Genomic DNA, 27,548 nt, shown 5'->3' with positions numbered 1-27,548 from the left:
AAATCCCTTCCCTTGTTTCCCCATGTTTCTCCTATCTATTCCCAATGTCAGAGGTGGAAAGTATGACATCAGGTGTAGGGTGGGAGAGCATGGCTTCCCCAAAACAGCCTCTCTGGACCAAATGGGGAGGGGTTGTCAGGCTAAATCTGGCCCATTGGCAGAGGTTTCCCACCACTGCCTTAAAGAGTATCACACAGAAGAGCCTTATTATCTGCTGCCACAGAGGGCAGGATTAAATCTAATGGGCTTAAATTACAAGAAAGTAGATTTCATTAGGAGAAACATTTCAGTGGTAAGAGCAGTTCAACAACTGAATTAACTACTGGGATGTGGGGAAACCTTTCCTTCACAGAGATCTTCAAGCAGATCTTAAAGAACAGAACCCTGTTCAGGATGCTCTGGCTCTAGATTTCCTTCACTGATTAGATGACTAGATGGCTTATCAGGCTCCTTCCAACTCTATGACTGGTCTTTTTGGCCCATTCCTTAACAGTCTGTGAAAAGCTGTTTAAGAATTTTTTTAAAAAAATTGTTGGGCTAATAGGAAGTAAATTCCTCTGCTGCTTTATTTATTTTCTGGAAGTTTTACCTATGTTTGCACTGGTTTTTTTAAAAAAAAATATATTTACAATGGAAGTTTTGGGAGCAACCCCTTAGATATTTTTGTTATTCCAAAATTGGACTTCAAAAGATACAGTATTGCGTGTTGTAGAAGATGGATTAAAAGACCATTCTCTAACCTCTAATTATTCTCAAAAAGAAATGATAAATTTCTTTTTAAGAAATAGGTTAAATAAATAAAACATACAATATAGGTGGGCTTTTCCCTTTTAGTTGTGTGTAAAATACCAAAATGAAATATGATAATAAAATCTGTAATAAGGGAAGGATTTTAAAGGTTAGATTCAGATGAAGTAGAGGTGATCGTTTTGAAGAAGGGACAAACAGATGAGGCACAAGAAAAAATAATTGATCAAAATTTGCACAAAAAGTTTCCAGATCTTACGCTGGTAGATAATAGATGGGAATCACTGACATTTAAGATCTCAGCTGATGCTATAAATGTAAAAGAATCCATTTTTGGCAGAATTTTAGCAAGCCGTTGTTTTTGATTTACAGGGTAAGCACTAAGCATACAGTTTGCCAATCCAGATGTGACAGCAAACTATGGTTACTACTAAACAGGAAACTGAGAAGGAAACAGAGAAGGAGAAGAGAGGAGAGGAATAAAGAGAAGCTAGGTGGAGGAGTGCATTCCTAGTCTTCCAAATCACAGTTTGAAGAACTGTTTGAAGTGAGCCAGACTAATTCTCACTATCTGGCTTCCATTCTCTATTGTTTTGAATTTAACCAGGGCCGGCTCCAGGAATGCCGGGGCCCTTGGGCATCAGCTTGCCCTGGCCCCTGGTGTGTGGTTTTTCCACGCGTGCGCATATCACACACGCACACCCCCTACCTTTCTGCTGTCTTTTACTATTGCCCTTAATGAAGATGGCGGCCGTGGTTTCCCTAACGTGATGACGCCTCCACCACCATCTTTGTTGATGGCACGCGTGCGTGTTATGCACGTGCATCTCTGCCATCAACTGGATCGTAGAAGGGGAGCGGAGGGGCAGCTCAGGGGCCCCCTGTAGTGCCCAACCTGGCCGCCCTTTAGAACCGGCCCTGATATTTAACCAATGAGAATGGAGACAGGTAAGCTTTGGAGACAATAACTTATCAATCCGAACTATAACTGTCAATCCTAGAGAAAGATGAGGTCCCACTGGCAAGCAACAAAACATATAGCGAACATTGCTCTTGGGTCAGACTTTGCTGCCACTATGACAAACATCAGCAAGTATTCTACTAAAACATTAGTAGAATACTAAAACATTCAGAATTTACTCTGATACAAGCTACAGAACCATTTGCACTCAAGTCACTGAGATGGAAGGCTTCAGAAAACTAAGCACAATGAAATAGCTACTCTACAACTGTATCCATTTCCTGCCCATTATTTCCTGCTCCTTTCAGAATGAATTATAGGCATGCTTTTTGTTGTAAAAGAATAAATAGATCTTTGTGTTAAACATTTAGGGTTGCATCCGATGCTAGTCCTACTCAGAGTAGACTCATTGAAATTAATACACATGACTAAGTTGGTTACAATTCTTAGGGATTTAACATCTGTCTGTGAGCACTGGCTATTTTTAAAAAAGGTCTCACCCCACCCTTCTACATCTTTCTAGATTCCTTTCAGATGTAGAAGCAGCTATTGACTTTTGCATAACAGGTTGCATGGAACTGGTGAATTCACGCGGACCAGGTCTTTCTCATGGAATTGACAAACCCATGCAATTCTGCCCTTGTGATGGCATCATTCAGATGCGATCTGTAGTTGCATGGAGTCCCCTCATGGAAAAGCAACTCATATGAGGCTGCTAGTATGCCTGAATGGCACTTGTCCACAGTGTAAAAATTTTGGAGCACAAGAAAATCAACACTTTGATTGGATCCAGACTACGTTAGTTGCACATAGTTCCCATTGAAATCAATGGGACTGAAACCATGACTGACTCATCAATTTCAATGAGATTAAATTTCATCTAATTTAGGATCCAATCCAACATTTACTTGCTATCTTTATCCTAGAATATTTATGTGTTGTTGAAAAAGTAACACAGTTGTGATCATAATGGGTGAAAATTCACTTACTTGATATTGTCGAGACACCCAGATTCAGGTTTCAATATGGCTGTATGATGAAACATTTTATAAAGAGCAATCCCAAGGAAGATTACATTAAGCTGTAATTTAAAAAAAAAAAAGGCAGAGTCAGATGGCAAGTTAGGAGAAGAAAAGTGATGAAGAAAGTAAGACCTAGTTTTCTCTGAGATGGTAAAACTGTGTATGGACTGTACAATTCACATTGCAGGCAGAGATTCACAAGACTGAATCCTCCTTCATACAAAATAAAAAAAAATCTTACAGATAGAACACTAAATGTCAGAAAGAAGGTTCTAGAGTACTTGTCTCTTTGACATGCTAGTTTTCTTTGTAGAGTGATTTTTTGGGGAGGGATGAGCTGAACTCATATAGCCCAGTCATTGATTTATGACGTCGATGAGAACTAGGCCTTAGTTCTCCTTTGCATTCTTCACAGCATTGAGATGGATTGAGAAATTAATTCTGGGGTCAGTCCAAAACAGGGTGGATACAAATCAATGATAAAAAAATAAAAAATGGATTTTTAAATTTTAAATTGGATTTTTAAAATCTAAGTAAGTTTATTTTATTTTTTAAAAACCCATTCAATTCTATCTTATCACAAACATGCTAAACCTATCTTTGCAGTCTCATTAAAATGAATTAATGGCTCTATCATACTCACATACATTTAGTTACCTACTAATCAAACATGGGCATTCATTTCAGTTTTTTATCTCATAAAAATGGCTCTGACCAGCCTAACTAAAAATTTTTTTTGCTTCTTGGAACTTCTGGACATTCAGTTTCTGTTTCTCTGACTAAAGTTACATGTGCAAAGATGCAGGCTGGATGGGAATGGAGCTTATTCTTGTTGCTCTGAGCTTATGCTGTGGTGGAGCTGGGCCACACAAGGCAGAGGAATTAGGACAGAGACAATACAGAAAAGGACAGTTGGAGGCAGAATAGAAAGGAATAGTGGAAAGGACTGGAACGATAAAACGGAAAGATGTTATAGTACAGACACAGCTTCCAGTTCCTATATTCCCCCACACTTTTGCCACAGAAATATTATCATGGCTTCTGGGCGTAAGAGGCACCCTATCAATATTTTGAAGATTTTTTTTCCATGGAAAAAAGGGAAACACGCAAAGTGTAAACAGTACAAGGAGGAAATACAAAGCCTAGTTGCAAGAATGATGAAACATCATAATGAAACCTGCTTATTGGGAGAAAATGATGTGGATGACGATGTGGATATGTCTGAAGAACAATGTGGATCCACTGGTTAGTAAATTGAATAATTCCCCCGGTAATGCATTATCAAAATGCATCATTCGTCAAGTCTCTCTATGCCTTTTAGTATTAGCATTATTCAACAAGCTGTTTGCTATGTTGGATGTTAATAATAATAAAAGGTTAGCTCTTTATGGCTTGCTTAATCAGTTAACTCGGTTTAGAATCTATAACCCAAGTTTACGGTACAGAAATATGCAGTTAAGAGTTGCCACTGGGTGCCATTTTCTTATTTTATATTACATTACACGCGCCTTATTTTGGAATATCATGGCAGACCACAATGGTGATGTCATAAGTATATACCCTATTTTACTTCAGCATAACTCATCTTCCCTAGGGAACTCCATTCTTTATTTGTTTTTTCAAAAAAAAATCATCTGCAGCTTCACACAGGCAATATTATATATTATTTCCTAAATTTATAAAAACCAAGTTATCTAAACAATTACACAAAGTGCACCCTCCTTGTAAAATGCTATATTGATTTGTAAATTAACATGTTTTAGTAATCAGATTTGTACCATTGTTTAAGAAATATGTGAATAACTATAAGTGCTAAAATTGATTTAAAACAAGGGTTTCTCTTGGTGATTTAAATCATGATTTAAATTAATGATTTACATTGCCTTGATTTAAATCAATCCACCCTGGTCCAAAATGGACAGTTTTCCAAGGTGGCTTGTAAAAAAGGTGCATACGGAGTCCACAGAGCAACACAAAGACATAGTGTTAGACAGACTGATCTTAACAAGTTCTTTTACAGAAAAAAATGTTTAAAAATCTGATACATTGCTTTTCTGGATCTCTATGTGTTCTCCAGTACTTACTCTTCAGGCACAGTCGTAACACTGTTGTACAAGACTTTTGAAAATGGCCAAACACAAAGGCAGAATAGAATAATAGGATGTACAGGAAGGAAAGCAATTGCTAAAAATCCATGCTGTGATGACTAGACAAAGCAGATCCTGTTATATTCTGTAAAAATACAAAAATCTTCAACAGCTGTACACACAGGAATCTTTATTGAAAGTGAGATATCAAGGAACCACACAACTGACATAGCACCAGAAAACACCAGTTAAGAGCTGTTTTTGTTTCTGTCTTTATGACCAAGGATAAAAACAACTTTAGCAGAACAAAGAACGGACATGGATTCCGTCTCATTTATGCCCCATTATTTGCACAGGCTCACAACAACACTTGTTAAGGGAACAAAAATTAACTGCAAGTGCCTACTCCAGCACACAGCTCAAAAAGTAACATTTTATTTGCGTGTCTAGTTGTGCCAGAATATGGACAGGCATGCACATCCAAATGTGCATTGCACTGAAAGTGCAGTGTGGATGGACAGCATCTGCATTAAGATGTATAGTCAATTGCATGCAATTGGATTGGTGTGGGGGATCATTGTCCCAATTACAATGGCAAATGAGATGCAAGGCTGCATCCAACTAAATTCTAGACCCACTGACATTAATGGACCTAAGTCAGTAGTGTCCATTATTTTCAATGTGTCTACTCCAAGTATGACTAACACTGGATATAAGGCACATCTTGGTGGGAACGTGGGAGAGGGCCTTCTTGGTGGTTGCCCCCAGGCTCTGGAACTCCCTTCGTAGGGAGGTTACACCAGCTCCCTCCCTTGGGAGCTGACTGCAAGGGCTATAAATAGGGTGCTGTTGTACTGTTTATTAATTTTGTGGGAGTTTTTTTATTTGCTATGTTTTAAATGGTTTAATCCTATAGATATTTTAATTATATTTTAATTATAACTTTATGTATGTTTTACTTTTATTTTTTAGCTGTATCTGTTTTACTTTTTGTAAGCAGTCTTGAGTCCCAGTTCTGGGAAAAAGGCAGGATATAAATGAATATAACAACAACAACAACAACAACAATAAACCTGTGGTATCTTTCTCCCCAGCACCTCCTCCCTCTTGAAAACACTTTCCTGCTTTCACAGAGAGGCGTGAAATATTGTTTAAAAGGGGGAATTTTCTATGAAGGGAATGGATTGTGAAAAGCTCCCAGGGACTCCTTGACACAGCTTAGCACTAGTGCTTATGCTCTACAGCTCCCAAAAGAGGGAACCTTGCATCATTTTAATTTAAGACTATAGAAAATGAAATCAGCGTCTCTCGGGAAATGTTATGAAGAAATAAAATCGACTTTTATAAACCACTTAGAGGTTTTTCACAATGAAGCGGTACATAAATTTTGGTAAATAAATAAATAATTGATGGGATGTAGGAAGTTGAACCCCATTCTGGTTGGTTCAACTGCATGTTTGATGCAATGGTCAAATGTATAAAAACATTAGTTATATCAGCATGTTAGGCAGAGAATACAGTACTGAGAGTTACATAATTAACCTAAGGAAAATTGCACGTTATGACTTTAGTGTCTTCTGTTACCTAGTTTTTGTGACTAGGCTTATAGCGAACTTCCATTGGATTTGGATCCTTCAGTTAATTTAGGTGCCTTGTTGAATTTGCATCAGGGCCACAAATTCACTCTGATTCACTGGAAGGATCCAGAACAATGGAGAACAAAAGAAGGTCAGGCCATGTTTTTCTCTAGCAGGCAGGAAATCCTTTACAGAGATCCCAGATTTTCCTAAACCAGGGAAGTAATGCAGCAAGTATCTGCATCTTATGTCCTCTGTGGAGCACCACTGCCTTAAGAGCCTTTAACAGATAATGAACTACATATGGGCAGATATTGTCTATTATTTCTCTGGATATTTCCAGCTCACCGAGAAGCACAATCACAATGTGGCCAGTGAGAAAAAAGAGAGATTTATGCATACTTGGGATAAGGTAAGCAAAGTACAACTCTTTCATAATTGATCCCTCCCCCACCCCACCCCCACAAAATCCCAGGAGGAAGGGGACGGCCTATGTGTGCTGCCGTTGTTCCGCGATGGAATCCTGACAGCATGAGAGCAGATGTTCTCCTTTTCATGCCAGTCTCCACTGAGTGGAAGTAAAGAGGCTGTTTCACTGTACAGGTGAGAGGAAACCATGTTTCCTAACCCCTCTTCTGGCCTGGAAGAACAGCATGGAAACTTCCCTTTATTGGTACCTAGACTAAGTAAAATAATAAAATAGAATGACTATGAACATTTTTCCTACAGAGATAAAGCTTTAGTTTACTCATTTCTCTTTCTAAATGCAAGTTTCATGTTCAGAAGCTGTATACCACAATTCCAGAGGCTAAAGCCAAACAATGGGAGAAAGAGGATAAATGGTAAATATACCAATTTGAGGATATTGGGTGGTATTCAACATAGCCTAAGTAGATTGTTCTTTTAGCAGACAGAACAATCTCCTCCTCCACCCCACACATTGTTCTGGAAGTTCCCCTGACCCTTCAGAGCAGATTTGGGGAGGATACGCTGCAGGAAAGGTGCAGGGATGGAGAGCGGGTAAAGACCTGTTGTGCTAGCAGGAATCCTTGTACTAGCTTCTGACTTACTTGAATACACCCATTGGGTTGTATGCAATGCCAGTCCTATTCAGAGGAGACCCATTAAAGGTAATAGCCAAGACTACCGTAGGTTCATTAATTTCAGTGGGTATACTCTGAGCATAATTTAGTTGGCTACATCCCATAAGCTCTACAATTTTTTGTTTTTATTCTATTTATTTATTTATTAAATTTATATCCCACCCTTCCTCCCAGAAGGAGCCCAGAGTGGTCTCACTTGAAGCCTTTATTGGAGTATGAACAAGGAGAAGATATTTTGCTTTAATCTCATTAGGTATACAGAAATGAGAATGTTTTTAATCCACTATCTTCTTTCAGTAGCCTTTGAACGGGCAGAGAGCATTATCTGAAGAATAAGGCTTCACTAGGTACTGAGAGTCCAGAAATGGTTGCCCATGCACATTGTCTACGCCTCCTGCCTCACTTTAAGTGAAAGACATTCAGAATGCATGACCCTTTAGGAAAGTTTGTTCTGATGCTTAATATAGAGCATATCGTTTACTTTGACTATATAGAAATTTCTATAAGCAGCTAACAGAATTAAGGAGTTTGGACCACATCATGTTGCTACAGAAGCATATGATTTAGTGATAAAGGGAAGTTTCAGCTGACTTGAGGATTTTATTTTATTGCTACATACCTATATGATATGCTCTGTGATGTTACATGTCATTTTAAGTCTTAAATTTTCTTCAGTTTATATTTCTTCAAAATTATGCACAAACAGTTTGACTTAGAGGGACAACAACAACAACAATTCTTTATTGCTAAAAGCTATTAGCCACCGCAAAAAGTTAAAAAAAGTACAGAAGGGCATAAAGTGCACTAGCATAAAATACAGAGGTACAATAAAAACAGCCAAACAACCAGGAAATTTACATACCATAGGATCTTTCTTCTTAAAACAGCCTTAAAGTTCTATGTTAAAAACTGAACAGTGAGACAACGTCAAAACAGTTCCGAGTGTTTTACAAAGCTAGCCCTAATCTTCTTGGCTGCAAGGACAAAAGTGGCGACCTCAGATGTTATGTAAATATCTGAACCCGCCAGAAGGATGGCTATTTGTTCAAAAGCGAGTCTGTCCTGCATAAGAAGAATTATAGGGTCTAAAATTTTAGCTCTGGGCGCCTGATAAAGGGGACATCTCAGGAGGTAATGACCCACGTCCTCAATCTCACCCGCACAGCAAATGCAAACTCTGAGATCATAGGGAGTGTTGGCATAACGGCCCGCCAGCATTGCAGAGGGCATGGTTTGCAGACGCAGGGTGGTAAAGGACCATCTCTGCAGAGGGGCCAATAGAAAGGAGAGATATAGTTCAGCACCAAATGTTGTTTTGAAACAGGGGTACCATACCGAAAAGGAAGTTTGGGAGGCCGAATAAAGCATCCAGCGTTGGGCATAGAATAAAATTCTCTCCTTAAGCAATCTTTTCGCCCTTGAGGAGTAGTGTGATGGAAGAATGGTTATGGAAATCCCATAGGCAGACAGTTTGGCTTTGGCTCGAAGTAACCATGAAGAATGGTAGGATGACTGAAGTTGTTCGCGTAAACACATTTTAGGCAGGCATGTGTCATCCATGCCAATGAGACTTAGAGGGACATAATTGTGTACATCCCCAAAATGGCAGACTCATACACAATAGATATACTATTATGACTTGCTGACTCAGCAATTCAAAACATAAGGAGAAAATAAATTCTGATGTCAGCCACAGGCAGTGCTCCTTTTTTTTTCCCAAACAACAGAAGGCATATAAGGTAGGCCAAGAAAACAAATCAATACACCTTCCTCTCCTCACATTAGAATTTTACTGCTGAGGATCATTTTATTGTTCTTTTATATGGTAATTAGCCTAAATACTTCCGTTGCATAAAAACCCTGTAGGGGAAGTCAGGCAATGTTTTAATGTCATGCAAACTCCACATAACTTATTGCTGTGAACAGGAGATCAGAATCTGCCTATTCCTACTCATTCTTTTCTTCAGAGGTTTAACATTTAGATATAACATTTTTCATAGATGTTCTTCCCGGGAGGAAAAAAAAACCCATAGGCTGTTGGTATTTGACCTTCCAAATTAAATCTTCAGATGCTATAAAGACAACCAAGACTGTAAAAGTGCACTGAACATTGCGCTTCTGATCTAGAAAAACAGGATAGTTAATCAGGAATTCTTACCATAATTATTAAGGTTGCAGGTCCTATAAAACTCCAGATGAAGTAAGTGTCAAGTCGAAGCCAACATCTGTAATGGAAACGCAGGAAAAGATGGCATATAAGACGCATATATCAAGAGTGAGTGACAGAGAGGAATGGGATCTGTGTTATGTTCCACTAGGAGGCAGAAAATATCACATTGCTTTTTCATTTAAAAGCTGAATTATATGCCTAGTTCTGACAGTGCTATTGATGGAGTAAGATAATTAACTCTGGAGGAAGCAGGAGAAAATAGTACAGATTCTACTTACTAAGACCTTCCATTTCTCTCATTGAAAATCTTTATAAAAGCCCCCAAACAGCCATTAAATCTAGCTTCAAGGTATTCTTTCCTATCCAACCAGCTTGTCAGCTTCCATCTTAGGTGAAGATTTGAACAATTCAGTGAAAATAAATAAATTAAGGATTAGAAGCTTAATTAGAACCAGAATTTTCTGTTCTCATGAATATTTCTAGAAATGCAACTGACATTTAGAATCAAGCCAGATGATTCATGACACAAACTAAATTATTAATCATTTAATTTTATCTGATGTAATATCCCCTAATAGTTAATAATTTGGGGAAATTATATTTCCCTTCCTATTTCTTTCGATGACGAAACGGACATAAGGTTACAAGACATATCAATATAAATCTATCCTTATGATCTTGTTCTTGGTAGTTTTGTTTATCAAGAGCTATGGACTCTCAAAAGATTAAATGCCTTCTACCCAAAGAAATGTGAAATTACATTCATTTTCAGATCATGCAGATTAAAAAAAAAAATCCAGATGGAGTGCTGTTGTAGATGCTTACCCAGCTTGTCTCGTTTGGAGCTAGCTGACCAATAATGTGTAAAAAAGGAAACCTAGCAAGAATGTATCTCCAGGGTGCTCAGTTCCAACATTCTCAAGATATAAGTAATGGAGGAGGGACACAGGAGGGGAAGCTCAGTCCTTATACATATTGGGTAGAATTGCTTGGATCCTTTGATTTGTGGAAGAACAGAGCCATCCAGAGGTGGCTGCCACACACGGAAAGGTGAAGTGAGGCCATTTTTGCAGATTCCCCCTTACCGCTGCAGCCTTCTGCACCACTAACCATGCTGCTCCAGAGGATTCTCTAACCCTCCACGGGAGATTTTCCGGGGGAAATCATGAGAATCTGTCCCCTCCCTCCATAAATGGGATCCATAAATAAAATATGATACAGCAGATAAACAATATAACACTTTCAGGCCAGGTATAATGTGAGATAGATCCACAGTTGTCATTGTGGCCATTAAAACCTGAACCCAAGGCCAGATTATAATGCAACTATACCAGGATCCATGCCTGCAAGGGGGACCCAGACTCTGAGTTTCCTTTAAAAAAAAAAAAAAGTAAATCTCTAGCCCTCCTAGAAGGAAAACTAGGAAACAAAAAGTATAGGCTGCTTTTTATGGCAATGATTGCCAACCTGATGCCTGAGAGGGTACCAACCTAGGGTTGCCAGGTCAAAAGCATCACAAAACCTGAGATTTCAGGGGTGGGCCCGAGTGATGTCACGGGGCGGGCCCGAGTGATGTCACGGGGCGGGCCCGAGTGATGTCACGGGGCGGGCCCGAGTGATGTCACGGGGCGGGCCCGAGTGATGTCACGGGGCGGGCCCGAGTGATGTCACGGGGCGGGCCCGAGTGATGTCATTAAGCATGATACATTAAGCATCAATCACAGTTGCTTGGAGCATACAATTAAAAAAATATCTGATTGGAAATTAAGATAGAAATCTTAGCTAAAAGATGGAGACTGGGTAGGGAACATTTAATCTAGCCTATTTGCTTTTGGCAAGAAGGTTTAAGTGCCTTCAGGCCAGGACAGTCACCAGAAGGCCACTGTAGGAAGAAAGGAGCCTAGTGTTGTGGAGATTGTTAGATGGGAGCATTTGGGAGTAAAGATGGATGCCCCTGAAGGCTGCAATTCTAAACACACTTACTAAGGGACTAAGCCCCATGGAACTCAACAGGACTTGCTTCTGAGTAGATATAGTTTGGATCAGGGCTGACTTATCCATTAGGCACAGTAGGCACAGTGCCTAAGGCCCACGATACTTTTAGGTGCCCACGAAAATGTTTTAATTTCTTTTAAAATCAGAAGCAAAAAAATGAACTTTTAGGGTCGAAGAAAATCTTTTAATTTTTTTCTCACATCAGAAAAAAATGAAATTTTTAGGGCCCACGAAAATCTATTAAATTTTGCCTAAAACAGGAAAAAAAATACAATGTTGAAGTATTTAAAGTTATATCAAAAATAATTTGTAATATTGATATTATTATGGTGGGAGGGGCCCACAAAGGCAAAAGTGCCTAGGGCCCACGAAAGTCATAATGCGGCCCTGGTTTGGATTGTGCTGTTGGTAAACCTTGACTAGGGATCCTCTGCAAAGACATCCATATCCATGCAGGGTTGGCAACCCCCTGCCTAGAATGCCCTCCCGTTATCTTTTAACATGGCTGCTCCAAACGTCTTTACAGATTTTACCCTTCACTTCAGAAAGAAGTCTGAGAAATGAGTAAGAGTAAGAAGATTCTCTACCCTTTCTGTCTACCCTGTGAGCTACTATAAACTCACTTTGACAGCCAACCCAATTCCAGTGAGCAATAATTGACAGAGAGAAAACACACATGGTTTGGTCTACCTTCACAGGCAGCAGCTTGGGAACAATTGCAGCCATACTTTCAAATATGTGAATTCTCTTTTATTACTGTTAGGCAAGAAACAAACTGCCATGCAACCAACAAGGTCCATCATGAATGGGTTTTAGGGGGTTGAGCTGAGCACATGCAACCACTGCTGTTGCTTCTATGGATGTAAGGGAGTGAGGTTAAAGGTAAATGAAATGCAAACAGAAAATGAAAAACAAAAGACAGTGATGCTTTCCTAAATGCAATACCATACCAACCACAACAAGATTCCTATGAGTAAGACAGACAACTTAGCATCCCACAACCAGTCAGGATTCATAATGGAAAACCAAAACAGCCAGTCAGTTAATGCAGGATGCTGTGGCATGATTGCTGACATGAGTGAGATCCTAAATGTAAATGTACTGTCTTCAAGTAGATTCCGACTTATGGCGACCCTATGAATAGGGTTTGCATGAGGCTGAGAGGCAGTGACTGGCCCAAGGTCACCCAGTGAGCTTCATGGCTATGTGGGGATTCGAATCCTGGTCTCCCAGGTCGTAGTCCAACACCTTAACCACTACACCACACTGGCTCTCTCAAGAGTGAGATCCTATCAGCACATAATACCTCTGCTCTGAAATCTGCATTGGTTGCTGATTTTCTACCAGGCCAAGTTCAAGCTGTGCTTTCCATGTTATGGGTGCCACATAGTACTTGTTCTGCTCTTGTAAGAAATCAGTCCTGTAAAGTGGCAGCATTTTGGATACTCTGTTCATAGGGTTTTCGTGGTAAGAGGTATTCAGAGGTGGTTTACCATTGTCTTCCTCTGACTTTAGACACATATCATACTTCGGACACATAATGAGAAGACATGATTCACTAGAAAATACAATAATGCTGGGAAAAACAGAAGGGAGTAGAAAAAGAGGAAGACCAAACAAGAGATGGATTGATTCCATAAAGGAAGCCACAGACCTGAACTTACAAGATCTGAGCAGGGTGGTTCATGACAGATGCTATTGGAGGTCACTGATTCATAGGGTCGCCATAAGTCGTAATCGACTTGACGGCACATAACAACAACAAAGTGGCAGCACCTATGCTTTGGAACTCCTTGCCTACTGACTTTAGGCAGACGCCTCTTTTCAGCACCTGCTAAAATAATTTTTGTTTATGCAAGCCTATCCATGCATGTAGAAGCTATCGTGTTTTTAAATCTGTTTTTAACTCATTGTTGGTTTTATTATTTTGAATGTTTTTAAATACATGTCTTTAACTGTTTTTGCCAATAATTTTATTGTTTTAATTCTTTCTGTAAACCACGTTGAGATTTTTTTACAATAAAGCAGTATATAACTGTTGTAAATAAAATACATAAATAAATTTTGGAGTCACTGTGGCCCTTGAGTCTTTTCCTACTTTTGGGAACAAAGGAATCTGCCTTCTACTGACTCAGGCCTTTTGGTACCACATAGCTCAGTACTGATGACATGGACTAGCATTGGCTCTCCAGGATTCCAGGCAATAGTCTTTTCTAGAAATTGAATTCTGGACCTTTCCATGCAAAGCGTATGCCCTACCAATGAGCTACAACCCTTCCCCTGTTTAAAAAAGTATCTTTTAAAATTGTTCTTTTCAATTCACTCTTGAATGCACATCATACCTAGGGCACATCCACACCATTCATTTAAAGCACATTCAACAGCCATTTGAAGGACATGAATCCCACCACAGAATCATGGGAACTGCAGTTTGTTAACAGTGGTGAGAACTGTAACTGTGAGGGGGAAATGACACTTCCCAGGATTCTTTAGGGGAAGTCATGCACTTTAAATGCGAGTTCGATGTCCTTTAAATGTATTGTGTGGATCCACTTAATAAATTTTCCCTGCATGTAAATTGTTTTAATTAACTTTTCAAAATGGAAATGAGCTATAAAGTGTAGTGGGTGACCATGGGCTACTCACCATCTCTGTGGCCCTCAGGATGAAAACAATGGAGAACCATGACCACCTCAAGGAAGAAGGGCATACTTAAAATGTAAAGGAAGTATTGTACAACCATAGAGTGAAATCGGATACTTATTGGGACATAGTATGAAGAAATATTTATATAAGCATGACTATCAAATATGTTTATTATTTACACAACCTGTAAAGATATTTATAGTGCAATCCTATGTTTGTTTACTCAAAAGCAAGTCCCAATGTATTCAATAGGGCTTACTCAACCAGGGAAAACTGTACCCTCAAGTGATAAGGTTCTTTTTACAAGCCTTTTAAGTTGAGACCTTATCCCAGTCTGTGTCTGTGTTGGAATTGCTTTTTAATAAGTTTTTAAACATTTTCTTTTAAAAAAAATGTTTTTAAAGCTTTTAAAATGTTTTTAAAGCTGTTTTGGTTTAATATATTTTAAAGTCTGTTATTATTTTTAAAGTGTTTTTAGTGCTTTTGTTTGCCGCCCTGGGCTCCTACTGGGAGGAAGGGTGGGATATAAATCAAATAATAAATAAATAAAAATAAATAAATAACCTTCATTCACCCAACCCAAAATTCAGAATCATGCCACTTTTAGCTGTTTTTCAACTGTTTATACTTGTTTTTATGGTTATTGGTTTTTAAAGGGATTTATTTCTTATTGTGAGCTGCCTTGGTTTCCAATCACCAACCCTACCTCACTGGGTTGTTGGAAAGACTCCATACACACACACACTTGCAGGTGTAAAAATACACCACATATAATAGTTGATTGTCAACCCAGTTGGTCACTGCAGAACATTTTTTAAAAAAATCAATATTAGTATCCTACATAAAAAATGATGATATCTAGGTAAACCTTTCCTAATTGCTTTAAAAATAGGATTGGAGGGGAAGAGAAAAATTTACAACACAAACACAATTCTTTGCTATGTTTACTCAAAAGTCCTATTAATTTACAGCACAATCCTAACCATGTCTACTCAAAAGTAAGTCCTGATGAATTCAATGGGGTTTACTCCAGGTACATGGGATTAGCATTGCTTTACTCCTAGAAAAGCAAGTATTAGATTAAATACTTTCATATTGCCAAGGTTTTCAAAGCACTGCCTTCTTCAACAGCCCAGGGTCTGACTCTTGCACACAAGAAGAAAAAAAACACTTTAAGCCATATTCTTACTTACTCAAACAAACTGAAAATCTCAAAACCAGTATGTTCTGACATTGCAATGACGTCTAGGCACTGCCTGGGTCAACAAATCACAGCCCTGGCTTCACTTATTGGCTGCAATCCTGAAAGAGCGGGGTTAGAGCTAGGAGCTACTATAACAGATCGGTTTGATTTAACAGTTGCATGGGGGGGTGGCTGACATTATGGTGTATATCTCGGGAACCAGACCACCTAGAAACTTAATTTTTTAAAAAAATTGAAGCTGAGAGTCCAGAGATTAAGGTGACTTACCCAGAGACCTGGTGGGGACCCCCCAAAACCAGAGAATCCAGCCAAAAACCTGACACCTGGTAACCCTATACCAACCTGATCAGAGATAAGTTTCAAAGTTGCTGTTTTTTAAAAGTTGCTGCTCTGGCTTGCCCTCCTTTGCTTGCTGTCCTAATAATCAAATTCCTCCTTCACTTTCCCCCCACCACTAATTTCATTAATCATTCTCATTAAATAAGTAGTTTGTAACATTGCTAAATTTGGAATAAAATTGATCTGAAAATTCATTTAAAAAAATCAGCCTTATGTTATTTGGTACCATTAGTAGCAGACATTTTTAAATCATTTAAAAATATTTTGTTGCAAGGGTTCACCAAAGTTTTGTTTAAAGTGAAGGATTCTCCCAGAGCAAATATTTTGAGAACCACTTCCTTAGCATAGTAATGTGAGCTTCCCATATGCGCTGAGAATACAAAATAAAACTATGAGTTTATATGCTGATTTGGCATTGGTGTAGTCTACATGTAGCAGACTAAGGAGTGCAAAACTGTTGAAGTTGGTTACTTTAACCCTTTTCTACTTTTAATCTCATTGATTGCTGCAATTAACTTTTCAAAATTGAAATATAATTTACTTAACAATATCTTGCTTCGCGAGTAATCAATTTCAAATTCAAAAAAGTCAGGAATACCTCAAGGGCATGCAGCGTGAAAATGTAACCTTTAAAACAATTCAGGCATCTGACCAGTGAAGAAAATATTCCATACTGTTGTTTTTAAAAAGGGTCCACATTATCTTCTATGGAGCTGGCTTACTTGGAGCGGGGAGGACTGAGAGAAAATGGAAGGAGCCACACTATAATAAGAGGCGCATCCTCTCAGGTGGCAGCTATCACCCATCTGACAGAGAACTCCTTCGTTAATACCCTGACCACTGTAACCAGAACAGCCTTCTTCTCTCTCCACATTAGTTTCCATGAGGCTTTGCAAGAATGATCTTGGAAAGGAAGCATTGTGATTGTTTCTTTAAACAAACTCTTCTTCATGCAAACAGTACTGTAGCAGCTGCAAACACTGATCTGTTTTAGCTTTTGACTCAGCTGTTTCAGCATCCTGTTCTATGGTTATTTTGTGTGTGTGGAAGAGTAGGAAACAGCATTTTCAATTAACACAACAGTCTGCCAAACCCAAACCTTGCATTAATATATTGCAGTATGTGTATTTCACATACAAGCCATTTGGTGATTAGGCCACTGTTTAAATGCATGTCATAGATGTTTGCATTAATCTCTTTCTCTCCTTAGAATTAGTTAGCGTTCTTAACTGCCTGAACCAGTTTCCATGTAATTTGCAAACTTGTATATTATTCTTCCAATAAAAGGTAACAATTTACCTGCATCCCACAATGAAGGTTATACGTCATTATTAAAACTGCATAGCAGATCTGCATAACAAATTTTCCTTTTGTTAAGAGCCAAACCAGGCAACACATCTAGAGATCTATTAATTAATTACTAAAATGTAGGAAATTGCATCAGAGGAGCAGTAAGAGAAGGGCTTCTTAACTCTCTCCCATTCCCTCCCACTCAAAATTGCCCCTCTAGGCTGCTCTCCTACCCTCAAAGGAAAAGTTACAGGGACCCTGTCTATGTCTTTTTTTCCCCTTAGTAGGAAAAAAACAGCTTGGCCAGGGTAATTTCAAGCAGACAAACTGCAGCAGCTCCTTCCGTCAACCATTCCTCCACTGAAATTGGCAACCTTCAGTGGCTATTTTTCCACTTTAAAAACTTGGGAGACCGTTCACAAGTTGTTTGCTTTGGCCCCGATACGTTCAATAGAATACAGAGCAACCCTTCTTAATTACATGATACAACAATTCCTTTTATCTTCAGTGGGAAGAACTCTTAATCTTTGAGCTCCACCAGTATTTCTTTTTCTGATTACAGTTTTATAAGGAGGGTGTAAAATTATTATGCATTGGATTTATATCCTGCCCTTCCTTCCTCGAACAAAACAATTTAACAACAAAAAAGCATTCTGAAAACATTTAAAAACAATAGAAAAGCAGCTACAGTTAAAAATATTCTCACAGCAGTTGACAGTTAAAACATTCTTTCATCCATGAATTTCCAGGTTGCCCGGAACAGTCTTCTTCAGCCATCAAATGCCTGGGTAAACGGGAATGTTTTCAAATTTCTCCTACAAGTAAATAATGATGGAAGTAGACACACCTCAGTGGGGAGAGCATTCCATAAACATGGAATTCCACTGAAAAGGCTCCCTCTATCACAGGTCAACACTAAGTGGGCAGCCGCCAGGGGCTCCACCACCAATAAGGCCTCACCTGCCAATTGTAGGGTCCACGTTGGCTGATGCTGGGGAAAGCACTCTTTTGAGTACTTGGGTCACAAGCTATTTAGGGCTTTATATGCTACTACTAACACCTTGAATGGGGTCTGGCAGCTGCCTGGCAGCCAGTGCAGCACCTTCATTAAATTAAGATATCATTAAAGAATCACACTAAAAGTATCTCAGGATGAAGACCGATACAAGCAGAACCCAATTCCCCACAAAAGGCCTTGCCTCAGCCAACCAGGAACTTGTACATATAAGCACTGATACAATAAAACACACTGAAATGCCTAAATACACACTGACTTGCACAAAGATTAAGGCTGGTTTGTGTATTTGTATAAGAGCAGGGGAAAATCTTATTAAAAAATGGGCTGCTGCCGCCAATGATGACAAATTACAGCACAATCCTATACATGACTACTCAGAAGTAGGTTTCATCCAGTTCAATGAGACTTACTCTCAAGTAAGTGTGTATAGGACTGCAGCCTTACTCTGACTCCTGATGTCATTAGGCTATCCTTTTTCAACCAGTGTGCCTCCAGATGTTGTTGGACCACAACTCCCATCAGCCCCAGCCAGCATTGCCAATGGTCAGGAAAGATGGGAGTTGTGGTCCAACAACATCTGGAGGCACACTGGTTGGGAAAGGGTGTGCCCTTCAAGTGGCAGTCAGTAATGGGAAGCAGAGGCGACACACAACACAATGATGTCAGGAAATGGGAAAGTTGTAATAATGTTATGGAGGGAGAGGTGAGTGGGAAGACTATCCACAGTTGTTAATACACAATTGTATCCTGTAGTTCTACTCGGAGGACTGTTTCTCATGTTACAATTTCAGACACACTGGCCATTTTTTTTTGTTATGTCCCTTCAAGTCAATTACGACTTATGGCCATTTTACTCTCATGGATTTTGTAATGGCTGCAAAATTATTATTTTGGCCTAGGTAGTGGAGGAGGGGTCAACAACACCCAAATGATGTATCACACTACCGTCTTAACAGCCTGCATGAGAGCTAGAAATAAACTGGCACAACTACTGTTCATGAAAAGGTACTGTACTTATTAGTTGTCCCTCATTCTACTCAACAAAATGGTAAGAAGTCCTAATATTTCACACCAGGGCTGCCAGTTCTTAGATCTGACTTGAAATTTCAGGGGTTCAGCCCTGTCAGCATTTCCAGAAATAAAATCTCCAACTGAAACCAGGGACAGGACGATTTCTGCTTAAAGTGAGAGCTTTTTACATTCATTCTGACTAGGGTTGCCAGGTCAGAACCATCCGAAAACCTGAGATTTCAGGGGCGGGCTCTAGTGATGTCATGGTGGCAGGCGTGAGTGATGTCATGAGGCAGGCCTGAGTGATTTCATTAAGTATAATACATTATCAGAGGGGCGGGTCTTAGTGATGTTACAGGGGTGGGCCCTAGTGATGTCATTAAGCATGATACCTTAAGCATCAACCACAGTTGCTTGGCACATACAATTCAAACAAGAACATTTCTCTGATTAGAAATTAAGATAGAAATCTTAGCTAAAATACGGAGTTTGGGTAGTGAACATTTAATCTAGCCTACTTGTTTCTGGCAAAAAGGGTTTAAATGCCCTCAGGCCAGGCCAGTCACCAGAAGGACAATGTAGGAAGAAAGGAGCCTAGTGTTGTGGAGATGTTAGATGGGAGCACTCAGAAGTAAAGATAGATGCCCCTGAAGGCTGCAATTCTAAACACAAGTTACCAAGCCCCATAGAACAATAGGACTTACTTCTCAGTAGATATGATTTGGATTGTGTTGTTGGTAAAGCTTGACTAGGGATCCTCTGCAAAGATATTCATATCCCAGTATGGTTGGCAACCGCCTGCCTGGAATGCCTTGCCCCTAACTTTTAACATGGCTGCTCCAAATTTCTTTACAGATTTGACCCTTCAGTTCAGAAAGAAGTATCAGAAATGAGTAAGAGTAAGAAGATTCTCTACTCTTTTCTGTTTCCCCTGTGGGCTGCTATAAACTCACTCTGACAGCAGACACAATTCCAGTGAATAATAATTGACAGAGAGAAAACAGACATGGTTTGGTCTACCCTCATAGACAGTAGCTTGGTAACAACAACAATTGCAGCCACACTGCCCAGTATGTGAATTCTCTTTTACCACTATTGGGCAAGAAACAAACCGTCATGCAAACAACAAGCTGTATCATCAGTGGGTTTAAGGGGGTTGAGCTGAGAGCATGGAACCACTGTTGTTGCTTCTATGGATGAAAGGGAGTGAGGTTAAAGGTAAATTAAATGCAAATAGAAAAAGAAAAAAGACAGTGATGATTTCCTAAATGCAATACCATACCAACCACAGCAATATTCTTATGAGTAAGGCAGAAAACTCAGCATCCCACAACCAGTCAGGATTCCTAACCAAAAACCAAAACTAAAAAAATCCTGGCAGCCAGTTAGCCAAGGTCAGAAATCCCCATGCAGCACAACTTGACCCGTGGGCTGCAGTTAATGCAGAATGTTGCGGGCACGATTGCTGACATGAGTGAGATCCTATCAGCACACAATACCTCTGCTCTGAAATCTGCACTGGTTGTCGATTTGCTACCAGGCCAAGTTCAAGGTGTGCTTTCCATGTTAGTGGTTCCACATAGTACTTGTTCTGCTCTTGTAAGAAATCAGTCCTTTAGTGTGGCAGCACCTACACTTTGGAACATCCTGCCTATTGACATTAGGCAGACACCCTCACTGTACTCTTTTCAACACCTGCTAAAAACATGTTTGTTTAGGCAAGCGTACCCAGGCATGTAGAAGCTATTGTGTTTTTTAAATCTCTTTTTAACTCATTGTTGGTTTTATTATTTTGAATATTTTAAAATATCTGTCTTTTAACTGCTTTTGCCAATAATTTTATTGTTTTAATTCTTTCTGTAAACCGCTTTGAGATTTTTTACAATAAAGTGGTATATAAATGTTGTAAATAAAATACATAAATAAATTTTAGAGTCACTGTGGCCCTTAGATCTCTTTCCATTTTTAGAAACAAATGAATCTGCCTTACACTAACTCAGGCCATTTGGTGCCATCTAGCTCAGTACTGATGACATGAACTGTTCATTCATTAATGAATGCATATCATACCCAGCGCAGATCCACACCATTCATTTAAAGCACATTCAACACACATTTGAAGCACATGAATCCCACCACAGAATCATGGAAACTGTAGTTTTTTAAGGGTGGTGGGAACTATCCCAGGCTATGGTCTCAAGGCGCATGAGGCCAGCACCCTGCTGAAGCTAAGCAGGGTCAGGTCTGGTCAGTACCTGGATGGGAGACCGCCTGGGAACCATATGTAAGCCGCCTTGGGTTTTTATGATGAAAAGAAAGCCGGGGTATAAATGTAATATATAAATAATTAATAAATAAACTGTAACTGTGAGAGGGAAACTACACTTTCCAGGATTCTTTAGGGGAAGTGATGATCCCCATATCACACAAAAAGGAGAGGCAGACATACACTTCCGGCTCTCGAGTGAACCCAAAGGGTGCAAGGAAGACCTTTTGGGGTGCTCCAGTTGCTGGGATGGAAAGCAGTAGCAGCTGCCAGCAAAAGCGGAGTGAGGCAAGGGACCTTCTTGCCTCGCCTGGCAACTTGACAGCTTCGGGCCCAATTTGGCCTGATCACTGTACCAGGTCCGCATTGGGACAGCAATCTGCCTGTCCTCCCTTCTGCCCTACCCATTGCATTGCAGAGCTGCAGATGCAGTGGTGGTCCTGCTGGGTTATGTGGGTAATTTGGATTGCTTCAATGGATAAAGAATGGCAAATGATCAATACTGGGACTGTAGTAAACTCAAGTAACTTCTATGTAAAGTGAAGTTTACCTGTCAAGGCTGGAAAAGGTTATTTCTGCTGTAGCTGTGTTGTAGTGTTGTGACTTAGGTGGTTTCTCAAGAAATAAGCACTAACACTTTCATTCCCAATCACCTACTCTTAGTAGTTCTCATTTCTATGTAGCAAAACCAGTTCAATCTATTGCAAATCTCCATTGTTCCTGCTTCTGCTGGGATCAGCTTCTTCAATCCCAAGCACATGTTAACCATATTCCATGTGGTTTCCATGTGCTCTTATTTGCTTTTTAATTTCCTCACAGCCACAATGACAACTGGGATCCATTCAATCATGCTTGTTCTTTCCAAGTAATAACAGCTATAATGGTTTGCTCTATTTTCTGCCTGAAAAGAAATCAAACCTTAAGCTATCCCTGGTGTGTATTAAATGCATTCAATAAACAATCGTTAGATGCCACTGGTCCATAAAATTGGAAGAGCTCCAACTATCTTTGTGAATGTGTAACAGACTGCTTAACATGGATATGTGGCTTTCCACTCAGTATGCGGCAAATCAGACTGTATATAGAAGCGTACTGTGTATATTCAAAATGGAGTGTATGCTCATATTATAAAAAAATATAGTGCATTTAGTAATCATTTCAGAACATTTAAATTAGATAAAATGATGATGAAATATATGGTTTAAAGATTACACAAAGCCCAGGAAATTGTGCAGAACATTCATTTGTGAAAAACAACAAACCATCTTGGGCTAACTACATGTTATATGAAAATGTGTGAGAAGTTTATCACCTATTTTTCCTAAGGAAAAGCACCTTTGAGAGGAGAATGTAGAGTGATGACATGATGATGGGGCAGTGTTTAACCTTTCCCCTGCTTCTAGCTTCTCTAAATCAACTCCCTGGTTGGGTTTCCCTATGAGGGAACCGCCAGTGCGCTGTGAGAAATAAATTAAGTAATTAAAAGCTCCTGTGGGCCCCAAAGCACCCATCCACAGAGCGGGTTGCCCACTGTGTCTCTTAGAACTCACTTCCCTGACTGTGTCTTTTCAGAGCACCTCTGATGGGGCAGGCAATTTGCTGCACAGGGTGAGATATATTACTCTATCTCACCTAATACTGAGATGTAGCAAAATTATGTGCCTCAGAAGAGGGCCCCATTCATCTCTGTGTGCTATTGCTATTGGCTTTCCTCCTACCAATCAGGAGGCACACTGAGGTCTTATCCAAACGGAGCGGGATAATCCACGGTTTCCATATTCGGTTTGTCATCTGATAGTCCTCACTTTACCTTTTAGTTTGCTCTTTCCCAATTAAAAAAAAATGCTTTTTTGCACCCGCACACGCAGTGGTAAGACCCCTACATTCTTTTTGCTTTTTCCAAGCTCCGCCTCTAAAACCTCCCCCTATCAACCAGTTGGTCAGCAAAAAAATGACATATGCTCCTCTTCCCCTTTGCAATGAAGCACAAAATGGCTGTAAAGGAGTTCTCGCCGCGGAAGGAAAGGGAGGAGGAGGAGGGTGGTCGGTTTCAGCCTGCCTCCGGAAAGCTTTGTCAATTTCATTATACTCACTGGGGTTTTTGTTTCAAATCATTTCGCCACGGGAAGGAAAGGGAGAAGGAGGGGGTGTGACACGTTTCTTGCTTTTTTGGAGAAATAAGTGCAATTGCCAGCATGTGTATCTCCTTAAATATCCATAAAGGCAGAAAAGCATACATTCATTTAAGCGTAATATCGCAAATACAAACAAAAAAGGGGCTGCTGGTCAGTTTCACGCCTGCCTCTGGAAACCTTTTTCAATTTCATTCACACACCCCTCCTTCTCTCTTTCCTTCCTGCTGTGAAATGATTTGAAACAAAAACCCCAGTGAGTAGAGCTTTCCGGAGGCAGGCGTGAAACTGACCAGAAGCCCTTTTCTTGTTTGCATTTGCGATATTACACTTAAACAAATGTATGCTTTTCTGATTTCAAGCAAAAACCCCAGCAAGTAGAATGAAATTGACAAAGCTTTCTGGAGGCAGGTTGAAACCGACCACCCCCCCTTTCTCGCTTGCTGTGCATTGTAGCTCACACCCAGAGCGGCCGCCCAGTTTGCAGGCTGGCAAAAAATAAAATGCATCTGCGCAGTAGTTGCAGACCCCGCCCAACACCCCACCATTGCAATGATTGGTTCAATTTTCCCGGGCTTATTCTTGCACATGCGCAAAAGTGCAGATACGTGATTGGCTGGAATGAGGAGAAGGGGCAAGGGGAAATGCCCACAAACTGCCCATCAGCTGTAAAGTCCGCAGTATTGCATCCTACCTCCTGAAGGCACAGCGGATGATTCCCGATTTTAAACAGCAAATCGCATTTTTGCCGGTATTGCAAGGAGCGGATTTAACCCGCGAAAATGCGTAACAGCGCGAGACGTCATTTGGACGACCGAAAAATAATGAACACACATAGCAGGCGTGTCACACATTTTGCAGTCGTCTGGATGAGCCCTCAGTTATAAAGAATATATTGAGAATTTTGCCAACATTAATGAACAGCCCACGTACCAGTCCATATCTTAGCATATAATATACAAAATGTACACTCGTCATGAAAGCCACTGAAGAAGACTAATTGTCGAAACGTGTCTGGCTATGGTATACATTGTGCATTTTATGGGCATTGATTTATGTATATTGGCCACTGTTTACAAGTTGCCCTGGACTTCCACACTGATATTGCCTTGATTATATTATATATTCTGTATTTTATTGTGTTCGGGCACTGATCTTTTTACATACTTTTTGGGCATCTTTTATTACTATATGAGAATACTTATAAGGACTTTATATTGATTGTTTATATATATATATTAAAATTTTGATATTATTTTATAACAATGCATTATATGCCTGTACCTTAATTTTGCTTTGGAGCACCCTTGCTTCTGAGAAGCCATGGACAGATTGCCCTATTTCTTCTTCATGGAAAAACAAACAAGTTTGTTTTGCTTATGCTGTAGTGGAGCACATACTCTGGACCAGGCATTCCCAAACTGGTTGGTGGACCACGAGTAACCCCCAAGCTTCATTCAGGGGGTCTGGGGCATGTCCAGATTAAATATTAATATTGTATTTTATTGTCTTACGATTTGAAGTCTACGGAATGCAAATTCAATGTAAGAATTAAAAGAAGCAATAAAGATACAATTCAAAATCATAGAGCATCTAGCACAGGGCATTACAATTCCTACGACAGGCAGAAAAAGTATTAAGTGATCTGCCAAGACCTTCAGTAATGTTCAAGTGTGTGTGGGGGGGAGTTTGAGAACTGCTGCTCTATATCACTCTGCCAATCCTAGCCCACAACCCTTGGGAAGTAGTTTAAATTAAAAGTAAAAATGCCTCATTCTTATTTTTAAAATAAAGTGTTCAAGACAGAAAAACTATGAACTGAATTCATGGTTACCAATGATTTGCACTCCTCCCTCTTTATTTATATAGTAGGCAAGTGGAGAAAGAATAATTCTAGTCATAGAATTTCAGTCTGTGCAGTATTTGGCTCATATTTGTACATTTTATATATTAATGTGTTTTTTGAAATTATATAGAATGCAGTTTTGTTAAAGAAAAAAAGGCTCTTAATGATGGCTGTGTTCTACCTACACTATCAGAGGCAGCATACCTCTGTATACCAGTTGCTGGGAACCACAAGTTGGGAGAGTGAGAGCTCCCATTAGGGCATCTGGTTGGCCACTGTGCAAACAGGATGTGGGACTAGATGGGCCTTCAGCCTTATCCACAGGGCTCTTTTTATGTTCTTATGGATGCTAATATAATATCAAATAATATTTATTTATGTTCTTTGCTTTATCTCCGAAAAAAGAAGTGTGAACAGAGATTATAGTAGAGACCCAATTTTAGATGTGTGGGAATGGTGTATCCATTCAATGATGAAGAAATGGCACTCATCCTTTCAAAAGTCCAAAATGTTGTATTGTTTTTCTTTAACAATAAGGGGTTGCCATATCGGTCAAGAGGGGTTTTGCTTTAAAGGGGTGAGGCCAAGAGGGAGGAGGATTGTGGTCTGAGGAGGAAATCAAGGTGACAAGGGAGCCACTGACAGCCTGTGCCCAAGGGCCCCCAGAAACTGGGAGCCGGGTCTGGATACAACATCTGCCCCCATTGCCTACACCTTTTGTAACTTTTAAAAAATGTTTGTTTGGGGTTTTAAAAATTATTTCTACAAGTGTAAAGACTAAGCCCCCAGTTGTAAAATTCTAGTGAAGAAGCACTTGCATATCCCTGTAAATTTACAGGCACAAGTAAGGCTACCTCCTCTCCTGGAACAATGCCTCACCATTCCATGTACTTTTTGTTCTTTTTAACACAAATTTTTATTTATTTTAATTGAATCTTTCAAAGTTATGTTGTATTTATTTATTATTTATTTAAAACATCTACACGCTGCTTAATAATTTGCATTTCTAAGCGCTGCTCCTTCTTTCCCATGCTGAAACACTAATCTGTCCTGTTTTTTTTTTTTTTTTAAAGCAAGCAGCTCTCCCTGTTGGCTATTAAACCGAGAAAGCAGAGGTTAAATTTCCACAAGTGAGCTACGTGACTTAGAAGCGAAAGTTGGCAGAGCTCGAGCCATCTTCAAGGACACGTTGCTAAGCAACCTAGGCTCGGGCAGCTGGCCTTATCTATACAGAGGGCCAGCAGACACTTGTGAGCGTGGGGGTCGAGGAGTTTGTATAGAGAGAGCTGTGATATATTGTCAGTAAAGTAACTCTTAAAACGTATTGCTTGTCCGGCTCATTGCTTCAACTGGCATCTAGCCTGTCACTATACTGTTCTGCATCCTGGGCATCTGCTTGCGCCAGATACAACATCCAACAAGTGGTAGCAGAGGATGGTTACCTGGTGCTGAGGATTACCTGGTGCTGAGGATTACCTGGAGCGGAGGATTGCAGAAAAGCGGCAGAGAAAAGCCAGAACTGGAGAACAGCGAGATAACAGCAGAGAGATGGAGAAACCGAAAGCTGAGCTGAAAGCTGTGAGAGAGCCGTGGGAAAAACTGACTGAAGGACAGAGGTGAGAAGCTCTAATTACAAAGGCGGTGAACTGTGTAAAGTGAAAGTATGTCTGTTACGTTATCGGCCAGGATTCCCTTAGAAAGGCTGACAGGGAAAAATTATGGCACTTGGAAACAGAGAATGCAGGCTTTTCTAGTGAAAGAAGACCTGTGGAAAGCTATCGCAGAAGACCCACCCGCCGTGGTGCCTATTCCAGCAGATTGGAGAAGGCTGGATGAGAGGGCAAAGGCGTTAATTGTTCTTTCTATTGATGATTCTCAATTACTGCACGTGCGTGATGCAACAACAGCTAAGGAAACCTGGGAAACTTTAAGAAATATTCATGTGAAAAAGACTGCCAGTTCTAAAATATATCTTGCCAGAAGATTGTACCAGATGTGCTTATCTGGAGATACAACCATGTCAGAGCATTTGTTGGAAATAAACAGACTGTTTACTGAGTTGTCAGAACGTGAAATTGAATATTCTCAAACGCAAAAAGTGTATATCACATTAGCTTCACTAGATTCAAGTTAT

General features: G+C 39.8%; 1 protein-coding gene across 12 annotated transcripts in view; it reads right to left on the bottom strand.

Moving 5' to 3' along the window:
• ADGRL3 (adhesion G protein-coupled receptor L3) overlaps positions 1 to 27,548 on the bottom strand; it is an 852,526-nt gene that overhangs the window by 153,283 nt on the left and 671,695 nt on the right. For all 12 annotated transcript variants that reach the window (XM_061637965.1, XM_061637983.1, XM_061637973.1 and 9 more), the window contains 2 exons: positions 9,656 to 9,722; positions 2,698 to 2,789 (listed from right to left, as the gene is read on the bottom strand). In XM_061637965.1, coding sequence (XP_061493949.1) covers positions 2,698 to 2,789; positions 9,656 to 9,722 — 159 coding nt within the window. The remainder of the gene's footprint in view (positions 1 to 2,697; positions 2,790 to 9,655; positions 9,723 to 27,548) is intronic.

The sequence above is a fragment of the Rhineura floridana genome, chromosome 1 (genome assembly GCF_030035675.1).
Source record: "Rhineura floridana isolate rRhiFlo1 chromosome 1, rRhiFlo1.hap2, whole genome shotgun sequence".
Taxonomy (NCBI): Eukaryota; Metazoa; Chordata; class Lepidosauria; order Squamata; family Rhineuridae; genus Rhineura; species Rhineura floridana.
This window is presented reverse-complemented; position numbering and strand designations above follow the sequence as displayed.